At 53.2% G+C, this 21,365-nt stretch overlaps 1 protein-coding gene across 10 annotated transcripts in view; it reads right to left on the bottom strand.

The window, feature by feature from the left end:
• ARHGEF2 (Rho/Rac guanine nucleotide exchange factor 2) overlaps positions 1 to 21,365 on the bottom strand; it is a 50,345-nt gene that overhangs the window by 5,217 nt on the left and 23,763 nt on the right. For 4 of the 10 annotated variants that reach the window (XM_069480436.1, XM_069480437.1, XM_069480438.1 and 1 more), the window contains 13 exons: positions 11,969 to 12,113; positions 9,720 to 9,787; positions 9,323 to 9,386; positions 8,179 to 8,308; positions 7,845 to 7,954; positions 7,550 to 7,696; positions 6,818 to 7,068; positions 6,481 to 6,606; positions 5,994 to 6,111; positions 5,557 to 5,805; positions 3,634 to 3,710; positions 3,043 to 3,212; positions 966 to 1,033 (listed from right to left, as the gene is read on the bottom strand). In XM_069480436.1, coding sequence (XP_069336537.1) covers positions 966 to 1,033; positions 3,043 to 3,212; positions 3,634 to 3,710; positions 5,557 to 5,805; positions 5,994 to 6,111; positions 6,481 to 6,606; positions 6,818 to 7,068; positions 7,550 to 7,696; positions 7,845 to 7,954; positions 8,179 to 8,308; positions 9,323 to 9,386; positions 9,720 to 9,787; positions 11,969 to 12,113 — 1,723 coding nt within the window. Of the gene's footprint in view, positions 1 to 965; positions 1,034 to 3,042; positions 3,213 to 3,633; positions 3,711 to 5,556; positions 5,806 to 5,993; positions 6,112 to 6,480; positions 6,607 to 6,817; positions 7,069 to 7,549; positions 7,697 to 7,844; positions 7,955 to 8,178; positions 8,309 to 9,322; positions 9,387 to 9,719; positions 9,788 to 11,968; positions 12,114 to 12,340; positions 12,468 to 19,741; positions 19,873 to 20,066; positions 20,252 to 21,193; positions 21,298 to 21,365 lie in introns of those variants that run through there. The other 6 variants (XM_069480439.1, XM_069480441.1, XM_069480444.1 and 3 more) reach the window with 5 other exon arrangements.

The raw sequence follows: 21,365 nt of genomic DNA, 5'->3' as shown, positions 1-21,365 counted from the left end.
TCCTTTAATTAGAGAATGCATACAAGTTTCATCTGGGCACATGGCTGCCCAGTTAATGACAACGTTTTCCAGCCTGACTTGCAGTGAGATATTGCCATGTGACTAAACTCTGCACAATGGGTGTGAGCGTCTTCCAGATCTGCCCTTTAAAGAAATGGGTATAAATTCTCTTTGCTCCTTTACTCCTCCCTGCTAGGTGGGATGCAGATGTGATAGTGGGAGCTAGAGTAGCCACTTTGGACATAGACACAGAAGCTTCATGTTGAAGATGGCAGGACTGCACTTCAGAACTACCCTGCACTTTCCGCTTTGGACTGTTGTAAATATATGAAGAGGAATAATCTTCTACCTTTTTTAAGCAACTTATTTTTGTTGATCTTTTTGTATAGCAGTTAGATCATAGCCTAACTAATATAAGGCCTTATAATGAAAAAGTAAGTTACTCTCCCAACCCTGGTCTTCTATATTGTTTTCACACAAATGGTAGCCTACACTTTACGTTTTTTTTTTTTTTTTTTTGAGATAGGGTCTTGCTTTGTTGCTCAGGCTAGAGTGCAGTGCCATCATCATAGCTCACTGTAACCTTGAACTCCTGGGCTCAAGCAATCCTCCTGCCTCAGCCTCCCAAGTAGCTGGGACTATAGATGTGTATCACCACACCCAGCTAAATTTTTTTCTTCTATTTTTTGTAGAGACGAGGTCCTGCTTCTTGTTCAGGGTGGTCTCAAAATCCTGACCTCAAGTGTTCCTCCTGCCTCAGCCTCCCACAGTGCTGATTATAGGTGTGAGCCACTGCGCCCAGCCTACATTGTTTTAAACCTTGCTTTTTTCATTTAACAATACAATTTGGTTATGGATCTACATCAGCCCTCATGGAGCCATCTTATCTTTTTAATAGCTGCACAGTATTCTATAGTGTGGATACATCATAAATTATTTAATGAGCTCCCTGTGGGTAGACTTACTCTTGATTCGCCGCAGGTAAGCCTCATCCTCTGTCTCAATCAGGGGGAAGTCCTCCCTGGATGGGCATCTGGAGGGGTAACAGGTCAGGTGGGGTTGGGAAACAGAAACTAGGTTATAGGCCAGGAATCAGCCTACCCTCCTTCCCAAACATGTCCTATGCTTCCCTCTTCTGGTAAGAGGCCTTAGCCTCACACCCTGGCTTCATTCACTCTTTTTTTTTTTTTTTTTTTTGATGAGACAGAGTCTCACTTTGTTGCCCAGGCTAGAGTGAGTGCCGTGGCGTCTGCTTAGCTCACAGCAACCTCAGACTCCTCGGCTTAAGCGATCCTACTGCCTCAGCCTCCCGAGTAGCTGGGACTACAGGCATGCGCCACTATGCCCGGCTAATTTTTTCTATATAGATTTTTAGTTGTCCATATAATGTCTTTCTATTTTTAGTAGAGACGGGGTCTCGCTCAGGCTGGTCTCGAACTCCTGACCTTGAGCAATCCACCCGCCTCGGCCTCCCAGAGTGCTAGGATTACAGGCGTGAGCCACCGCGCCCGGCCTTCATTCACTCTTGACCCTCTCCTTTTCTTCTGCATTTACTGGTATATATCTCTCTATTTTTATTTATTTATTTATTTATTTTTTTTGAGACAGAGTCTTGCTTTGTTGCCCGGGCTGGAGTGAGTGCCGTGGCGTCAGCCTAGCTCACAGCAACCTCAAACTCCTGGGCTCAAGCAATCCTTCTGCCTCAGCCTCCCGAGTAGCTGGGACTACAGGCATGAGCCACCATGCCCGGCTAATTTTTTCTATATATATTTTAGTTGTCCATATAATTTCTTTCTATTTTTAGTAGAGACGGGGTCTCGCTCTTGCTCAGGTTGTCTCGAACTCCTGACCTCGAGCGATCCACCCGTCTCGGCCTCCCAGAGTGCTAGGATTACAGGCGTGAGCCACGGCGCCCAGCCTGGTATATATCTCTCTAAACATTGCTTAGAAAGGCAGCACAGTGCAGAGGGTCAGTACAGGCTTTCGTATCAAGCAAACTGGGTTCAAATCCTGCCTCTACTATTTACCAGGTTGTAACAGAAACCTCTGTATTTCATCATCTGATAAATGAGGGTAGTATCTTCCCTAGCAGGTTTTTTTTTTTTTAGGATTAAATAAAATGTTACAGTGCTTTGAACATTACAGAGGCTCAATGAATCAATTATAATTAATAATGATAATTATAATTTCTACAATTACAAATATTAATACTATTAATAAAGAGGCTACTATGGATCTACTGTTAACAGGACAGGTATTTTGAACTGTTTTCCTAGAATAGGCAATTTCATACATTTGTATGCATTTCTGAAAAACTTGTTCAAAAGTCTAAATTGCAGAAATAAAAAACAGGATATTATGAAGCAGAGAATAATCTATCCTCTGAAAGCTAAAAAAAATTTTAAAATCCTAATTAGAGTTCATTTTTTAGGCATAATCTTTAAGAATCCATTTAAAACATTTTATCTGTGCTTTACTTGCCATTTTTCCCCATTGTAATTAGACACATAGTTGGCTGCCTCAAATCTAACGTGTGTCCAAATGAAGCTGGAGATGTGCTGCTTTGGCACACTGATTGCCTTCTTGCTTCTGTTGTGCTAAGTTTGTTTCTGAGACTTGTCCCTCTTATCTCTACTATCAGTGCTCTCATTATCCTCTTTTTCATTCATTTTTAGAAAATAAATCAAAATATAATACAATCCAAATAATAGCCTTCTGCCTACAGAATGAGATGTTAATATAACTAAAATTATACTGTTGTCTGGCAGTTATGTCACCAGGTGACAGCACAAAGTATTCCTTTGCTTGTCAGCTCACGTTGCATTTGAAAGGTTGTCAAGGCTGGGAGCATATAAAACATGACTTTATGGGACGTAAGAACATAGGTGACCTTTCCTGTCTTGGGCCATCTGGTTTCTTCCCCAGCCTCTGCCCCCACCTCCGAATGCTGGTTTCTGTTCCCGGGGAGTGCGGTGGCCTGGGATCTGACGCTGCAGGGACCCTGAGGCCATATGCACACGCAGGCAGCAGGCAGACACTCACACGCATACACTCCGCTGAATGACGCGGATCCACGTGCTCCGGTCATCCCGGGAGGCTGTGTGCACCTCATACATCTCGGGCGGGGCCGCGCTGATCAGAAACATCCCCTTCTCCTGGTTAGCGATGTCCCGCACGATTAAATTCTGCAGTGATACCACTGAGGGCTTGTCCTGCCAGTCAGGGGAAAGGAAGGATTAAGCTGGGAATCCTGACCCTTGGATATGGGGTCTTCAATCCTTCTGGAATGCCAAAGGGTTGAAGAGTCATCCTACAAAAGTTAAGAGCCCAGGCTTTGGTACCAGCCGGAAAGGCCTTAGAAATGTGTTTGACCCTTACCAGATTATTTAACTAACTTTAAGATTTACTTCTGTCATCTACAAAATGAGGATGATGATAATAGGCCTTTTTCACAGGTGTAAAATGTCTGTACACAGTAACAGTGTTAGCTGTTCTTATTTTTTATTATTATATTATAGTTGCAATAACAGCTGTTTGACTCTGGAGGACTCCAGGGCTCCTTTGGATTTGGAGAGGAAAGCAAAAGAGCCTGAAACACTTGTCTGTAATGAGAAAGAACAATGAAGGTCTCACCAGGGTAGGAAAGATGTACTTCTGGTCCTTCTCCTGGAGAAATACCAGCACATCTGTCATCAGCAGCATTAGCACATCTGGGAGGGGGATAATGGCAGGAGAACAGTCAGCACTAGAGGGTATGAGCAGCTGTTTCCCTCTTTCCCGAGGACCAGGCTTACCCCATCAGGTTAGAGCTCCTGATTCCCCTCTTCCTGGCCTCTCTTCCCTCTGGTTGCTTCCTCTACCTTTTCAGACCTCCCACCTTCCCATTCTTACAGCTCAGAAATGGTGGGGGGAAAGATGCATGTGCTATCAGATAAAACAGCTTCTTCGGCTAGCGGGAACCACAAGGGATCACTCAATGCCTTTGGAGAAAACACTCTTTGACCGACTGATTCAGGTTTCTTAACCTGAGGTCTAGGCTTCAGGGGCCCTGTAATTCTCAGCCTTTAAGTTCCATGTATAATATCTAACTAATGTAAAACCTTTTTGGATACCTGACCTCAATTCCCCCTGCCCTGGCATATTCTCACTTCTCATTTTGTGCTCCACAGGGAGGGAGAGAGTCAGTTTCCTTCCTCTAAACAAGGACTGAAAGACCGCCTCTCCATCCCTCTCCTTCAGCCCTAGCAGGCCCTCGCTTTATTTTCCTTTTCTGCCCCACCCTCCAGGCTCTCAGATTCAATGAGGCCCTGCACTCTTTAAGACAGAGGGAGGAAACAAAGGTCAATTCCATAAAACTTGGATGTCATGGTCAAGAAAACACACACTCACCCTTTGCCCTTGGGGATCTTACTAAACTGTGGGCACACAGAAGGGGAGGGCTTTTGCTAAATGCTTCAGAAATAAAGCTCTCCAGCCTTGCTATTTTTAATCCCCCATGGTTTATATTCTTAGCTGCTGCGTGGGAGGGATGGGAAAAAGAGAAAGGGATAAAGGAAAGAGGCTGGTGAAGACTGACAATATCCAAGCCCAGGGAGTAGGGATTTCATGACATGGGTTCAGAGGCTCGGGCAGGCTCTGGCCTCAGGTATCACAATTTACTTTTGTCCTTCATTCCTTACTCCCAAAGCCAAGGCCTGCTATTCGCTCACTTTAATTTAAGCAGGAAAGACTGTCAGGGCAGGAAATTTCTAGGAAGAGAGCCCAGGAAAGTGTGCCCTTTCCCCCAGCCTGTCCCCTCTGCTCTGTTCTCCCTGCCCTGCCCTGCCCATCCTTCTCTGGGCTCAGTGCCCTCCTCTGGGCCTTTTCCAGCTGCGTTCCCAAAGCTGCCGATCATTCTCCAGCCCTGGTAGCTGGGATTCCAGCTGGGGGGATCAATTGCCCTGATCAGGCTTCTGGTCTGAGAGTTTCTTTGTCTTCCTCAATAAAACTGGTAGCTTTCTGGGCATGTAAGGACCAAAGAAATGAAAAAATACTGACAAAGAAGTCCCTGTATGGTCCATAAAGCTAAATGCAGAATTCAGACTTTTGGGTTTTTGTTTTTTTTTTTTTCTGAGTCAGGGTCTCACCCTGATGCCCAGGCTACAGTGCAGTGGCATCCTCAGAGCTCACTACAGCCTCAAACTCCCAGGCTCAACCAATCCTCCTGCTTCAGCCTCCCAAGGAGCTGGGAATACAGGTACATGCTGCCTTGTCCCGCTAACTTTCTTATTTTTTGTAGAGACAGGGTCTCGCTATGTTGCCCAGGCTGGTCTCAAACTCCTGGCCTCAAGCGATCCTCCTACCTCGGCCTCCCAAAGTGCTGGGATTACAGGCGTGAACCACCGCACCCAGCCAGAATTCAGACTTTTGCTGCCATAGAGACCATGTTTTCTCCTCCCACTGAGTCTCACTGTCATGTGGGCTGCATAAAGAGAGGTTGGTCCTAAGAGCTGGATGCATTTCCCACTCTGTATCTGACTCTGGACTCTTGCCTGGTCTGCCGAGCAGGCCACTGACCTTTGAAGCGCCCGGCTGCTGTCTTCCACAGCAGGCAGCCGTCGTGAATGAGCTTGCGCCGCAGAAGTTCCTCTCGGCCAAAGGGGCCCTTGCCAGGCACTGGGGTCTGGGCCCGAGGGTCCATGCGGTTGTAGATCTCCTGCAGACGGGCCCCTTTCTCCAGTTCGTGCACGTCCTGGTCCACATTGGACAGCAACTCTTTCACTAGCCCCAGTGCTGTTGTCAGGTCTTGGCGCTCCTCCTCGATCCCTGGCACCGAGAGGTTGGCATGGAGGACAGCTCAAGCCAGCTTTATTCCAGCCCCAATTCCCACCGTGTCTTAATTCCACCTTTAGCGGCTACCCAGAGTTCCACACCTGACCGTACCCCTTCCCTTGACCATCCCGAGCCTTTCCCCAGCCCAGGATCCCTCTCCCTCCCTGCGACCTCCTGCTCACCGTGGGAATGCTGCAGGATGCGGCTGATGAGCACCGGGTACTTGGTGATGCGCTGGGTCACCAGCAGGATGCACTCCTGTACGCCATGCCGCTTCAGCACAGCTGAGCGGGTCACTTTCTACAAAGGAAGAAGCAGGGCTCAGGGCCAGAAAGGCAAGGTGACAGAAAGGCTTGGCATCTAAGCTCTGGGGCTGGCCCTGCCTTGGCCATTTACCTCATGCTGGCCTAGGTGACTGCATCCGGAAAATGGAGATAATGACGCCACATTTGTTGTGAGGGCCAGCCAAGGTAGTGACAAGTGCTTAGGAAACTACTATGACGTGCTCTACCACTCTGAGGGAGCCTGGAGTGGACGAGTCCCCCGGGTGGGTGAATGCCTGACCTCCATGTGGGTGCAGCTCACATGCACTGCCCCCACGAACGGGAGAGGCTAGGTCTGGGCCATGGGAGAAGGCTCTGAGTGTCGGTTCTAGAGAGGTCTGCTCACCCGGATGAATTGTTGGAAGCGTTTGTCTCGGGCATACAGCTCCTTATAGAGCTTTAAGGCCTTGGTGTGGCGGCTGCAGAATTCCGAGTAGGTCTTCCGCATCTGCTCTGCGCTGGGACCTGAGAACTAGAAGTCGGTGGGGCAAGGCTAGGTCAGCATTTCCCCCAAAGCCACACCCCATCCCCTGGCCTCCGCCAAACAGGCTGGCTTCCTGCCTCTCCAGCTCTTCCCGGCTCCCCTCCCGCCCCTAGTGTCCTAGTGTTTAGAGGCAAGAAATGCCCAGACCAGTCACACCTCCTTCCATGAACATTATCCAGCAGTCTTTGCCTTTTCCCACCTGGCTGATAAGCAGGTCACCCAAGCGATGGATGACAAAGTTCCGGGTGCTGCCAGGGCACAGGGCCTGGCGTCGGCGTTCTAACAGCTGGCTGAGGAAGCGTGTATGGATGTCACTGAGCTCATCCACACAGGGGAACAGGCCCTGGACCACTCCCGGCTCCAACTGTAGCTCTTCCAGCATCCCCGTGCGGAAGAGGCGGGTCATGATCTTCAGTGTCCTCACGTGGTGCAGTTCTGTCTGGATTAGCTCTGTGGGGACAATAGGACATTTGGCCTCTACTCTGGCTTGGCTATAATTAGTGGGGCCCTAGGCTAGGGACCTCAGGGCTTCGAGGAGGTTTTCAAGGTCCTTTTCAGGCCAACATTCTACATTATTATGATGTTAGATCACTTCTAATCATTTTTTATTTTTATATCTTGTCATCTCAAGCTATAGGCTATTTTAGGACAAAATTCATGTCTTCTACACGTCTAGGTTTACCTGGGGGCATGGAATGGACACAAAGTAAAGACCAAGGACTGAGTTAAAGAAGGGATAAAGATAGGGCCTTGGAGAGCGACAGCACCTTGGTAGGGGCCTGGTGGACAACCTGTGGGATGCCAGGTAGGGTCTTGGAGGCCAAGAGGATATAAGGGAAAGGGTCTTGAGAGATAGGGGTTGACAGAGGGAAGGACACAGACACAAAGGACCTGGTGAGGGAAGAGGAAGACGAGGGGGGTCTTGGCTCACCATAGATGACATCCTGCTGTTTCATCACCTCCTTTTTATGCTGCTGTAGGAAGCTACCATCCACAGCAAGGCTCCAGGAATCAGCTGCAAAGTCCTTCTCATCCATCTCAAAGTCACTCATCAGCTCATTATAGATCACCTCTGCACCTGGACATTGGTGGGGGAGGCAACTCAGAGCCAAATTCTCTGCCCTGAGGCCTGGGCCCTTCTCTAGATCCCTTCCCTCTCCACCCTTCCCAGCCACTCAGCCCCTCTCCATCTTCCCCCAGACCTCCCCCAGGCCTGGCATGCTCACCCTCATCAATGAGGGACTCCACAGACAGAGTTCGGTTCCGCATGTTGAGGGAGTCTGTGGACTGTGAGAGGATCCGGCGCAGCCCCAGGGGAGACTCATCGTTGAAATGTCTGAAGGAAGTGGAGGCTGTCTGCATTACCCCCACTCGGACAAGAGATCCCTTCCCAGGTGGGGAACCAAAGCCGGGGTCCAAGAGGCAGTCACCCTAAGTTCTCCTTACTTGTCTATCTACACTTCTGAAATCAGTGATGGAGAAGGACCTCTCAGCACCCCTTGGTCTCCACTGCCACATTCTCTGCCTGCCTGGCTCCCCCTTCCCCAAGCAGAGGCTCACCCAGCAATGTTGGTGGTAGAAACACTCTTGGCTAAAGACAGGGAGGAGCGGCCACGGCGGGAGCCAAGGAGGGACTGCCGGAAGCTGTCGGAGGGGTAGATGGCAGAGCTGGGCCGCTCCCGGATGGTGGCTGTGGGGCAGAGACACCGTGCAGTTAAACATCAAAGTCTGCTTCTTCCCGGGGTCCAGACCTCCCGGGCTCAACTAAAAATGAGGCATCTTCTCCCCACCATCCTCAGTCCCTCTGTAGTCAAGAAAGATGGTAAGGATGATGTCACCTTACATTTGTTCAATACTTAAATGTTCACAACGAGCTTTTTTTTGTCTTTTCTTATCTCTTCCCCGAACAAGCCTATAAGCAAATTGAAGCTCAAAAAGGTCAAAAGACTTGTCCAGGCTGACTCAGCTAATGGCTGAGTAGGGACTCAGGCGCTGCTGGCTGCTCTTTTTGCCTAAGTGCCGTGCTCTTTCTGTTACACCAAAGCTGTCTGAACTGGCACTCGACAGCTGCCACCAACACTCCCAAAATGCAGTGTAAATAACTGACTATAAAAATACAGGCTGTTGGCCGGGCGCGGTGGCTCACGCCTGTAATCCTAGCACTCTGGGAGGCCGAGGTGGGCGGATCGTTTGAGCTCAGGAGTTCGAGACCAGCCTGAGCAAGAGCGAGACCCCACCTCTACTAAAAATAGAAAGAAATTATATGGACAGCTAAAAATATATATAGAAAAAATTAGCCGGGCATGGTGGCGCATGCCTGTAGTCCCAGCTACTCGGGAGGCTGAGACAGGAGGATCGCTTGAGCTCAGGAGTTTGAGGTTGCTGTGAGCTAGGCTGACGCCACGGCACTCACTCTAGCCTGGGCAACAGGGTGAGACTCTGTCTCAAAAAAAAAAAAAAAAAAAAAAAAATACAGGCTGTGACCAGGCCCAGATGGCAAGCCATTCCGAGCCATCATCCCCATTTGGACTCTCTTGTCCTACCTCTAAGCCCAAGAGGTGGACCATCCCTTATGTCCCCCTATCACTTCCTTAAGAGGAAGGCGCTGTGCCTGGGAACAACCTCAGGGGGGCAGCAGAGGCCACAGGCTGAGAGCCTGGGGGCCGGGGTCTTATGCAGGCTCCTCCACTCCCCCACTACTCACTCTTACTTCGAAGAGAAACAGACTGTAAGGCAGTGTTGTTCTTCAGCAGAGCGGCTTTCTGTTGCTGTGAGACAGAGCAAGAGAGATACCAAGAACAGCTGTCACCCAAGGATCACCCCCATAGGCATGGGCAGGAGATGGGCGGCTGGCCCCCTCGGGAGAAAGCTGGCACTGTGGTTAAGGGCATCAGGGTGGCTGAGCCCAGTGCTGTGGGGATATGTCTACAGCTGCAGGCCTGGCCCACTTGGGGCCTGAGGCCTGGGGGTGAGGGTCTGGGCTGCCCCACGGTGAGGAGGGGGTTTCAGGAACACAGGGTAGGGAATGAATGGAAAAGGCATGAGGGTACCACACGCTCACTACCCTCTCCCCCAGCCCTCTGCCCTCCCTGCCGTCTCACCTTCTGCTTGACCTTGGTACAGTTGGCGAGGGTGTCTTTACAGCGGTTGTGGATAGTCACATTGCAGGCTGGGAGGGTGGGGTAGAGAGGGTGAAGGGAGGGCCGGGTGGTACAGGAGGGGACATACCCACATGCAGACACCCATCTCCTCCTGGCCACACGGTCCTGGGATTCTCCCCCCTTCCCAGACTTCTCAGCCATGACCACACCCTAGTCCCTCTCCTCCCACCTCCCTCTTTCAAGCAGGAAATGAAGTGAGAGGGGGTACGGGCACTAAATGAAATTAAGCACTCAGCAGGGATGGGCAATCCTAACCCAAAGATGGCCTGAGAGGTGGACTAGAGGGAAGAAGGGGTCACTGGCTGCCAGAGATGAGCTCAAGAAGCACAAAGGTGGTTGATAATGGCAGATGGAAGGGAGGACTCCCACAGAACAGAAGATGGCACAGAGGCAGCTGGGATGGGGGCCAGGGGCAGAGGGGGTTTTAGTAAATGCTCCACATTTATTGAATCCTAAAAACCCTTGGAGGTGGATTCAATTATCCTCATTTTACAGATGAGGAACCTGTCCTGGAAAGGTTAAACTGTCTGTCAGAGGTCACACAGTTAGCGGGAGAGCTGGGATCTACCCTTGGGCAACTGAATCCAAAGGCCATGCTGCTTCTGTTGTGCCACATGTATGCCCAGACTGTGGCGAGGCCTAAGCAGTTTGAAAGCTGATGGAACCAGTGGCAGAGTACAGACAGGCCCAGCCCATGCCCTGCCTTGCCCTGCCCCTCCCCACCAAGCCTGTCTGCCTTCTCCCTTCCAGGCCTAAGGAGTCCTGTTCCTCCTCCTAAGGCAAATCCACAGCTCCCACACTCCATCTGCTTCTCCCCCATCCTCCGCCCCACCTTGCCACAGGGTAGGAAAAGACGAGGAAAGGAGAGGAGGATTAGCCAATCTAGGCACTGGGACTATGGGCTGTCCCCTTCCCAGACATGCCCTCAGCCCTTGGCCCTCTCCAGCTTCCCCTCCCCTGCCCAACAACACCGGAAACTCTGCTAACTCCTTCAGACAATACCCAGCACCACGCTCACTTCCACAAATACAAGGCAGAGGGTGGAGCAGAGGGGGACAGACAGAAGTGGGGGCTACAGCTGCCCCCACCCCCCTGGAGCTCCCTTCTCCTACCCCCAACACCCAGTGTCTCTGGATCGAACCTCCGCTTTCCACCTGCTCTCAAAATAGCGTTGCCCGCCTCCCCTGTTCCCGTGGTAACAAGCTTCCGGATTGGGAATTTTGTCAGGTCTCTAGAGGGATCTAGATTGGGGTTCCCTCCTCATCCTCATAACTCTAAATTGAGCAGTGAGGAAGTAGGGAGGCCTCACTGATTCTTTCTGGGGGTTCCTTCCCCAACCTCCATAGGAATTGAGAGACTAGAGCTTTTGTCTGCTATACAGTTAGTAGCAGGTCACAATACCTCCAATTCTGCTCTAGTCAGAAGCATCTCTTTGCCTTAAGTTCGGGAGGAATTGGGGGAGAAGGGGGAGCAGGAGCCCTCTGTATAGGCATCCTGGGAAAGAAAGGCATTTCTTGCTTATACTCCCTGAACACAAGGCTACCCTCAGATGTGCACACAAGTCAGGAGTTCCAACCCCTGCCCCCCAGTGCACACACATCCTGCTGTATTCCCTCTTTCTCACTGTGTAGTCAGATGAGAAATTTGAGATGAAGGGTCTTAATCCCATCCTCTGTTTAAAACAGCAGAGATTTCAGGCTCCACCCACAGGCAATAGAAAGGAAGGGGCAAGGGGACCCTGAAGTCCTGAACGTCCAGTTCTGCCCAGAAAGATGGGCAGAACCAGCTGCAACGCTGGCAGCTTTCCACCCAGTTCCTCTATCACCCCCCACCTGCCCCTCCACACAGACAACATTCCTGCTCCTTCTCCAATCAGTTCCCCTACCCCTCAGCAGCTGTTCAGGGAGCAAGGGGGATGCCCAACCCAACGATGACAGCTGCAAAGGGAGCCATTCCAGCCTCCCCTCCCCCACATGCCCAGATAGTCCTGCTTATGCCGTATTCCAACAGCCACCACCCCTCAGCGTGAGGACAGGGAGCAAGGGATCAAGCATCTGGCCCTGGCACTTGGGCCCAGCTGGGACTCAGAGAGGAGAGTGATCCTTACGGATCCAGGGCAAAAGGACAGATGAAAAGATTAGGGTCAGTGGCCACTGAGTCTGAGTGACATTCAGGGTGAAACTACTTACTTGGGCAGATGAGGGCTTCCTTGGCTGTGATGCTCTTGTTGCAGGCATAGCACATGGTCATGCCTGAAACTGAGATGGTGGTGAAGAGGTGCCCATTGGTATAGCGGGCATCCTTGGCTTCCCTCATCTTCTCCTTTTCCCGGGTCTGCGGAAGAGGTGAGAGAGACAGGAAGTGAGGGTAGAAAATGCCAGGGTGCCTGGAGTCCAGAGACAGGCTGAGGGCTGAAGCAAGGGAGAAAAGCCTGTCCGGGGATGCTGGAAAGACACCAATTCCTAGAGCAGAGCCACACGGTGTCAGAGGCAGCTGTCCAGGAGTGACCAGGCCAGGCTCTGGGGTGGCCAGTCCCGAAGGGTTCTGGGTCCCTGACCTACCTGGCCCCTTCGGCTGGGCTGCCTCCTGTTGCCGCTCATCTCTCTGGCTCTAGGTCTCCGCGTCCTCACTCCACCTCCCAGCCCCAGCTCTGCTCGCCCCCGAGCTGCTGTACTCTCTTCTCTGTGCCGGGGGAAGATGCGCAGAGAGGAGGGGAGAGAGAAGCAGAGGGTGCCAGCTCACCAGCGCTTTCCAATCTATGGGAGTTAGCTCCTCTTATAACCATGACAACGGGTGTTAGAGCCGCTGTCTCTGTGGCAGTCACAGTGGGGGGGGCAGGAGATCCCCTTATTAGATTGGCTGAAGGGGGCAGAATGTCTCCACTGTCACCCCCAACCCAGAGGTCATGATCCCAAACCTCTAACTCTTCCACAAACACTCAGCCAAGGCACACAGGGCCTCTCTCCCTGGGAGGCAGCATGGCCCATCTAACCTCCGGGGGAAGGGAAGCTAGCTTGGGGTCACTCCTCCCTGGGATCTTTAAGTAAGGAATCTCAGCCAGCCATCTCGGTTGCTCCCAGCAGAAAATCTCTCCTGCAGTCTAACTTTTATCCCTTTCATATAACCCTCCAGAGACAAAACCTAGGATAGCTCCCTCTACTGCTCCTCACCCAATTGGTCTCTGCCATCCTAGGAAGTCCTTTCTGACATGGACCCTCCATCCTCCAGCTTTGTCTCCGTAGAGATGACGCAAACCGCCCTTCCTCTGCTTTCTCCTCTGCTTCGCCCTCTTCCTCTGGCCTCTGCAAGTCAAGCCATTCCCCCTGACCTCTCACCTGTCCCTCCTGCAAGCTCCTGCACTTCCCAAAAAGCCCGAGGAGGTGAAAAGATGGGGGTATCATTCTCCCCACCCATTCTAGGACCTTCCTCAGCTGTCACCTCAGATCTCTGGATTTTCCCCCTACTCTTGGAGGAGGCAGCGCAGGAATTGAAGCTAACAAGACCACTCCCTCCAAGGTCTCCCAGCCTCTCAGAAACCAAAGAACAGGATCCAGATTGCTGAGGCTGAGAGTATAAGCCCCAAGTGTGGGGACCTGGGCTGGGGACAGAGAATTACAACGCAGTGGGGAGCCCTCAGCCTGGACCTTAGGAAACCAGTCCTGATTCACAGCTCCAGCCCCACTAGCAGTTACCAGGCAGGGGAGCGGAAGAGACGCAGAGGCCTGGTGCTTCAGGCAGAAAAGGGTAGAAAAGGGAAGTGTGGAGGGGCTGAGTCAACAGTGCAGGGGCCAGAGGTCACTGGGCTGCAGCGCCCTAGGTCTCAGGGCTTCCTGGTGGCCCAAGATCCTTCTCTCTCCTGCCTCCCCTCTGAAGCTCCAGGTTTGCTGGTGATATATGAGCAGAGCTCAGAGGTCTTGAGGCCATTCCCTTAACTCTTCTTTCCTCATGCACCCTCCCAGCCCAATCATCTACTATTCTTTTCTCCTCTCCTTGTCCTCCTCTTCCCTCCTTCCCTCTCTTCTATCTCCTGGTCTCTCCAAGTCCTCCCTCCTCCTCAGGGTCTCCCTCCTGGACTCCTCTCCGTACCCACCCCCCACCTTTCTCAGCCTAGCTTCTCCACTGCTTTCTCCTCCACTGTCCACGGACTCTCCCTCCCCCTCTACCTAGGGCTTGTTCAGGAAGCTGAGCTACCTCTAGCCTCTAACTCTAGCCTCTAAACTGTTCTGGCTTCCTTTTTTCTATTCTGGTACCTACCTACCTGAACCACTAGAAAATCCTCCCTTTGGCCTAACTTCCATCTACCTTGCTCCAAATTACAGCTCTTTGGAAGTTGAAATTTGCCTCTGGATAATAACCTCACAGGACCTCAAAGACCAAGTCCAAATGTCTCTTCCCACTGCCATTCCCTCTTGCTGTCCCAGACTTCTCTATGAAACAAATCAAAAGTTTGAGCGCTCGATTGAATTAAAAGCAAGCAAGCATGAAAACAGCATTAATTAGAACCACCTGCCCGGACCAGGATCCCTCCAGAGCAGGCAGTGCTGCAGATCTGCCCTATGCTGCCACAGGTCCCCTGTCCACTCCTGCCCTCCACCCTCCACCCTCCACCCCTGGCCTCCACAAGCACTCACCTGCCTCACCAGCTCTTATAAAGTGGCAAAGGGGAGAGAAGACTGGGGCAGCCAGAGAACAGGGTCTCTAGTGGGCCTTCCCTTCTCTGGCACTGATGCCCACAGGCAGCCCCGGGACTCTGGGCCTTGCCTCCTCTACCTCCCAACACTCACCCCCTCTTGAAGCGACCCCCTCTCTAGGTGGGCCAGCAGTGGGCAGCAGCCACAGCAGCAGCACATCCCAGCACGGGCACTGCCCAGCAGCAAGCAGCCCTGGCACTGCCTAGCGCTATTGTCCCAGAGGTGGCCTGTGCCCGCCTCAGGGCTCAGGCTGGTGAGGATGGAAGTCCATGGGGCCTGCTTACCAGGGGTGACTGCTCCAGAGACGGAATCAGTGGGCTGGTTTCATTCCTTGTCCTATTCTTTTCCAAACATTCTTTTTTTTTTTTCTTTCTTTTTTTTAGGGATGGGATCTCACTGGCCTCAAATCCCGGGGCTCAAAGGATCCTCCCGCCTCAGCCTGCTGAGTAGTTGGGACTACAGGCATGCACCACTGCACCGGGCTTTTCCAGGTATTCTTAAGATAATTACATTGGTCTCCCATTTACTCACCCCCAAACAAGACAGCCCTTCACCTCCATGCCCCAGTCTGTCCACAAAGAAACAGGCCCAGTCCTCCACAATTCACAACACCCACCCCCAATGCTCAGAGGCCCTTCCTGCTTGGTTCAGTCCTCTGCTGTCCAGCATCCAGAGTCATTCTGTTTCTCACACACCCCATGAGGAGTCTTTCTTACTACACAGCCTTCATCCACCCTGCTGCTATATCAAAGACTAAGGGAATAAACAATGTAAAAGCCCCTAACACAATGCCTAGTATACAACAGGCACTCAGTACATGTTTGAAAATGAAGGAAAAGAAGGAAGGATGCGTGGACATGGGGTCTCAGTCCCCTGGCCCCTGCTCTGGAGACCCTCTTCATTCCTTATCAGAGCCTTGAAGCTTCAGTCTCCTCTGGTTTCTCCTTTGCCCTCTCCTCTTGAAGGGCTCCCGGCCCTTTTCTCCATTTACTTCGTTTGAGCTTTGACCATGAGGGTTTCCTCCGGAGGTCAGAAGGCCAACCCAAACCTTCCTTCCATTGTCAGTCAGCCCAGCTCTCCGTCAGTGTTGGGAAGGAAAGACGAAGCCATTGGCAGAGAGTGTTGTGGCTGACTGCTAAAAAGCTGAAAGGCAGACATGGTCTCCCCTCTTCTCTCCACTTTGTCTCCCACGCTGAGAGTGAGGAAATCAGTGACGTACACAAAGGACAAGGCAATGCCAAAGCTTGTACGTTGGCTTCCTGTGCTCCCCAGCAGGCAGCAGGGACTGACAGAGCCTACCCAGGCAAAGTAGAGCTTCTCCAAGCAAGGCCTAAGCTCTCAGCTGCCCTTGCTTCTCCAGCAGGTACGTCCAAACCAAGACCTCTGGGAGAGTACCATGGTGCTCACAATCACCTCTGTTCCAGCCGCAACTGGCAGCAGTCCCTTCCCCGAGATGGTGACACTGCTGTCCAGACCCTCTGTACAGTGACCAGAGAGCCCCTGGAGGGTTCCACTGGGATTCAAGTCACCTGTGGCTCAGCCACTGGATAGCAGGGGTACAGAGTCATCGGCTGTGCAGGGCCCTGAGGCCTGGGGTATGAGCTATAGGGTTGAGAAATGAGGCGGTAGAGGGGTCCTGGCCTTGGGTCAGAGAAGAGGGCTTGGGATGGTCTCAGCAAGGTCCTGCTCCTTTATGAGCTTCCCGGGACAAGAGGAAAATAGGATGCTGAGGGGGAAGGCAGCCAAAGGGAAACACTAATGCCAAAGCCAGAAACAACACAGAAAGAAAGACATCGCTGAACTCACAAAGGCACTTAATAAATGCTTGCTTAATGAATGAAGATGAGACAATGGCAATGGGGGTAGATATACTGGTGAAGCAGAAGAGCAATGCTAAGGGCCACAGGGAACAAAATTAGGCTAGGGACCCTGAGACCCAGGCATCCTGGAGCCCAGCCTGCCCCCCACGGGGCCACACCTGTCGGGCCAGGAGCGAGAGAGACAAGCAGAAAGAGAAGGAGGGGGGAGTGATGCAAACAGACGGGCATTTGTGCAAGTGAACAATGGCTGTGCCAGGACTCCCTGCCCTCCTGGCACAGGGCAGGCCGGCTGAGTTGGGAGGGGGGCAGCTGCTGCCTGCAGCCCCACCCCCACCCTCCCCAAAGGAGACATAAACAAACCCAGAAAGGTCCAGCCAGCTCCTTTCAGCCAGTTCTCTTACCAGCTCTAGAAACCCTGACCAATCCATTCACTCAGCTCCTAGATGATACTTCAAACCAGAGACTAAAGCTAAGAATGGAGCTCCTTCCTCCTGTCCAAAGACCATGAGCCCTCTCCTTTAGTGACCACTGTTCAAAACAGCAACTCAGAGCATCTGAGGACAGACATAGGAGAGCAGGCAGGCAGGTAGGCAGACAGACGTAACACACATACACTCCAACACACCGGTAACATACACACATGGCATGCACACATTCAGATCTGTCCCCTCCCTGATTCCAAGGTCACAGTTCTAGAGCCAGAGGGACTGAGGTCAGACCCCTCTGTAACTCCTCCGGTTGGCCCTTCTCTAGGTATCATCTAACTCCCCCACAGTCACTCAGTGACTCCTCTAAGCTCCAGACTCCCTTCCCCCATCCTCACTTCTCCCCTCCCCCTCAGCTCTTTCCCTCATCTCCATGACCCCTAGAATCTTTTTCCATGCCCCTAAAAGCCTCAGCCACCCAGAGGAACCCCAATTCCTCCACTCCAAAACTGTTAGCCCTCTCAGCTCCCTCCTGGGCTCACCCAGCCCTCCTCTCCGGCTACACTCCTAGTCCTGCACACAAAGACAGCCACCTCTCCATTACTCAGAACAAAGAACCAGTCGCTCTCCTGGCTCCCCTCTCCACCTGCCCACCAGGCACTCCAATGCTGGGGTCCTAGAGATTCCAAAGGGACCTCCAGCCTCCTGAGTCATCCCCAGATATCTGGATCCTGCTTGGCAGAAAAGGACCTTTTGTTCTGAGGGACATGAAGGTTAGGGTTTGGGAAGGGAGGGAGGAAAGAATGAGGAGCTAAAGAGAGAAAGGGACCTGTGGGGTTTGGGGCTTATGGAGGTAGGAAGTAGAGCAGGGAGAATTGAGGGGGTGGAGAACTGAAGACAGCCTGGAAGGATAGAAATGGAGTGAAAAGAAAAAGGAAGCATGGGGGGGAGGGATACACAGAAAGATCTTATGGGGGATGGGATGAAGAAAAGGGCAGGTTATACTTAAATTCCTCGTCCTATGAGGAGGTCCCAGGGAGCAAGGCAAGGGTGAGGTGTCAGGGCTTAGCTCTGACCCATCCCCCAAGTAGGTAGCAGGGGAGACCATCTTCCTTAAATAATTTCTTTTCCAGCGGGTGCCCCTTTACTTCCCACCACAGTATAAAAAGAAAGGAGACAGCTGGTGTGCTTGGGGGAGGGGGAAGAGGGGATCCAGGGTTTGTTGGCTAAGAACCAACTCCCCCCTTCTGTAACCACAGCTTTCCGGAGGTGGCCCTCCCCTTCCGACCAGCCCAAACTGACAGCCACCCTCCTGCTGTGGCCTCCTTGCCCTCTCAGATCCACCCACTCAGCCCCCCACTCCCCACTCCCAGCCAGATTCCCAAATCTTTGCCCCCAGAACCCCCATGGCCAGCCCCAGGGTAGAAAGAAGAGGCAGGCTTCTAGATTCCCAGTGCCCCCCTAAACCAACTACCAAAAAAAAAAAAAAAAAAGAGCAGGGCTTGAGGACACAAATATCTGGCCTCCCAGATAGCCCAATGGAAAAAGGACCCCAGTATCTACCCCCACAGAGCCTCTCTCCATACCCCCTAGCCAGGTCTGCTTGCCCCCATTGACTCCCCCATGGCTTTCCTTTTCAGGGTGGAACCAAATTTCCGTGGTTTCAAAAAACCTCTCCCGCTCCCCTTGGCTCCACTCCAGGGTCTCAGCTCAAACGGTTGAAAAAATAAACAGACTTTTGGAGCAGGGGCCTGGCCTGGCGTGGTGGCGCAGGGCTGTGAAGAGCCTGTCTGCCACCCCACTGTTCCACCACACTTCAGCCACCTCACCCTGGCCCTCTGTTTGTCTTAGGCCCTACTCAAATCTTCAGCTGCTTTCTGGTTAGCAGAATCTAATCCCAATCCCCTAAAGAAAGTTTGACGGCCTCCTGCCCTGGCCCCTCACCCCAACCCCAGGATGAAGCCTCTCCCAACGTAGCATCAAGACAGGTAGCCTGGCTAGGAACAGGCAGGGAGGTGGAGGGGAGGCCTTTCCACCCCTTGAGGACTCCAAAAGGGTACTGCTTCCTTGCCTGAAGATGGTGATCAGCGAGGGCTGGGCACCAGGGTCGGGCACTGGGTCGGAGAGGAGCCAGAGATTGAACCAACTGTGGGCTGGGTCCTGGCCTTTCTGTAATGGACACAGTGTGGGTGCCCTGGGGAGCCGGGAGGGGCTGTATGCATGCACCACCTTCCTCTCAGCTCTCCTGTATTCACCTACAAGTCAGCTTCATCATTTTCCGGGGTCTGGGGTGTGGGGAGATCATGGCATTTGGCAATGGGCCTGGGTACAAAGACAAGGATAAGGGATACTTGGAAAGGAGTGGCCAAGAGGTCATGATGGGTGAGGGGGTGCAGATAATTCTATAATGACAGGTGAAGGGCCCCCAAGATGAGGAAATGAGAGAATAAGAGAGCTAGGAGGGAGGGAAGAGCGGGGAGGGCAGGGAACACATTGAACAGTGCCAGGTGGGTCAGCCTAAGGGGCTCAGGTTGTTTCAGGTTGGCAGGACAAGGCGCTTTTAAGGTGGTGAGGCTGATGAGGATGGGGGACACCCTGTGTTCCAGGCAGAGGTGCTCAGGATGGAAGAAAGATCCCAGCTACACAAAGACCTCTGCTCCCTTCACCTGAGGGGGATGGCTAGGGGGGAAGTAAGCCGTCCCTGGGCCGTCCCGACCCCAGCCCCCCGCCCACCCAAAGGGGAGAACTGAATCACAGCTGGAAAGTCCATTTGCGAGGAGAGGAGGAGCTGACTTTTGTCTTGGAGGGGTGGTGGTAGCGGTGGGAGGAAGCCGGGAAACCACCCCCTCCCGCCCCCTCCGCCGGATGGCGGGGACAAAGGGGGAACCACCAAGCCTGCAACTGGGGGGTGGAGGGGCATCGCCGCGAGCAACCAGCCGGGACCCCTGCGGAGATGGGGTGCCAAAGAGCTTCCACCGCCCCCACCGCCGATACACATACCTCCCTTTTCCCGCTCCGTCTCTTACCGGAGCAACTTTGTTTCGAGCGGCCTAAAACACTCAGTCCCGCCGGATCCAAAATCCGAGGCGACCAAACCCCAGGTCCGCTCTCTCCCGGGATCCCAGCACAGAATCCGCGCGGCGGAGCTGGAAGTGCGGGTCGTGTCTACTGCTCCCCCAACCCCCTCCCCACTCAGTCCCCACCCACCCCGTCCCGCCGCTCTCGGATCCACCGCTCCGCCCGATTTTGGCGCCCAGAAAGCAGGCGGGGAACAGAGGGAGCGCCGCGGGTGCGGGGGGTCGGAGGGCACCCTGAGGACCGCGGCGGAGGGAGAGGGGATTCGGCGCCCACCTTGCTCGCCAGCTCTTTGCTCCGCTCGGTCCGCGCCCGCGTGAGGGACTCGATCCGAGACATAATCGGATGGGGGGAGCCGGGGAGAACGCGGCGCGGACCCAAGCGTCCAGCTATTGTTGGGGGACGGCTAGGGGAGGGGTCCGGCCCGCACGCGTCGATCTCGGGGACAGGAAGTCTAGCTCCCCTCGCCCGGCACCCAGAGCCAGTTCCTCAAACCCGAGTCTCCTCCCCCGCCCCAGCTCAGGAAGGGGAGAGGCGGAGCGCAGGGAGGGCGGGGTGGCGGCGCGCGGGACGGGACGCCGGGGTTTGTGTTGGGGCAGCTCGGAGAAGTACAAAGGTCCCTGGACAGGTTTGAGGGGCCTGTCTGCCAGTTTCCCCTCTAGCGCCTGGGGGCGCCCTCTAGCCCAACACCCGCCTCTTAGCTCTGCTTTTCCTAAAACCCAGCTCTGGCCCTCGCTGGACTCTGGTCTTCCCCATTCCCTCCCTTCCCCCACCGCATTACTTCTTAAAAAGACTCGAAGGCCGGAGGATTCCATCCGCCCCCAGCTCTCCAGGGAACCCGGGACCAGTTCCTTCCTGGCTTACGCAGCCCAACAAAGCAGGCCTGAGCCCACAGACCCCTTTTACGATTGGGGGCAGGGGTGGCGAGAGGGTGGGAACATCAAAGGGGAACTAAAGGCTGGGTCTTTAGTCGGCGTGAAGCGGAGGATTCACTCCCAGAGGTCGAAGAATAGAGAGGAGGGAATTCTCCCCCAAGCCCCCACCCCTCTGGGGCCTTCCTGGCCAGACTCTGTCCATCCTCCTCCTAGCTCCGCCTCTGCCAGCCACTTTGGGGGAGGAAGGTGGGATTGCCACCTTTACTAAAGGCTAAGAAGCTGAGGAAGTCCTTCCATGTGTCTAACCCCAGTTCGCTCTGTTGCAAGTTAAGCCGAAACCGAAAGACTAGAAACCAGCCTGCCCTAGTCAGGGGCAGTTAGGGCACAACCAGTCTCTCCACAAGATGGGGGGTGAGGTGAGACGTTCATCTCTCCTGACCCTTCGCCCTAGCCTGAGCCAACCTCCACTTTTGGTGAGTTTCCTGCTATTGGGAAAATTCTCCTTCACTGTCACTACAATGACTCAACATTGCAGTTCATTTCTGCCTCTCAGGGTCTCTTTCTCTGGAGAAACCAGAAGCACAGAGAGCCCCAGCATAGAGCATTCTGTTTGCAGAGTCCTGCCAGATTCTGTTCCCAAAAGGTGTGGGAGGAGGGAAAGGAAACCCAACCCAGATCCAGCAACTCTGTGCCCTGGCTC

The sequence above is a fragment of the Eulemur rufifrons genome, chromosome 8 (assembly GCF_041146395.1).
Source record: "Eulemur rufifrons isolate Redbay chromosome 8, OSU_ERuf_1, whole genome shotgun sequence".
Taxonomy (NCBI): Eukaryota; Metazoa; Chordata; class Mammalia; order Primates; family Lemuridae; genus Eulemur; species Eulemur rufifrons.
This window is presented reverse-complemented; position numbering and strand designations above follow the sequence as displayed.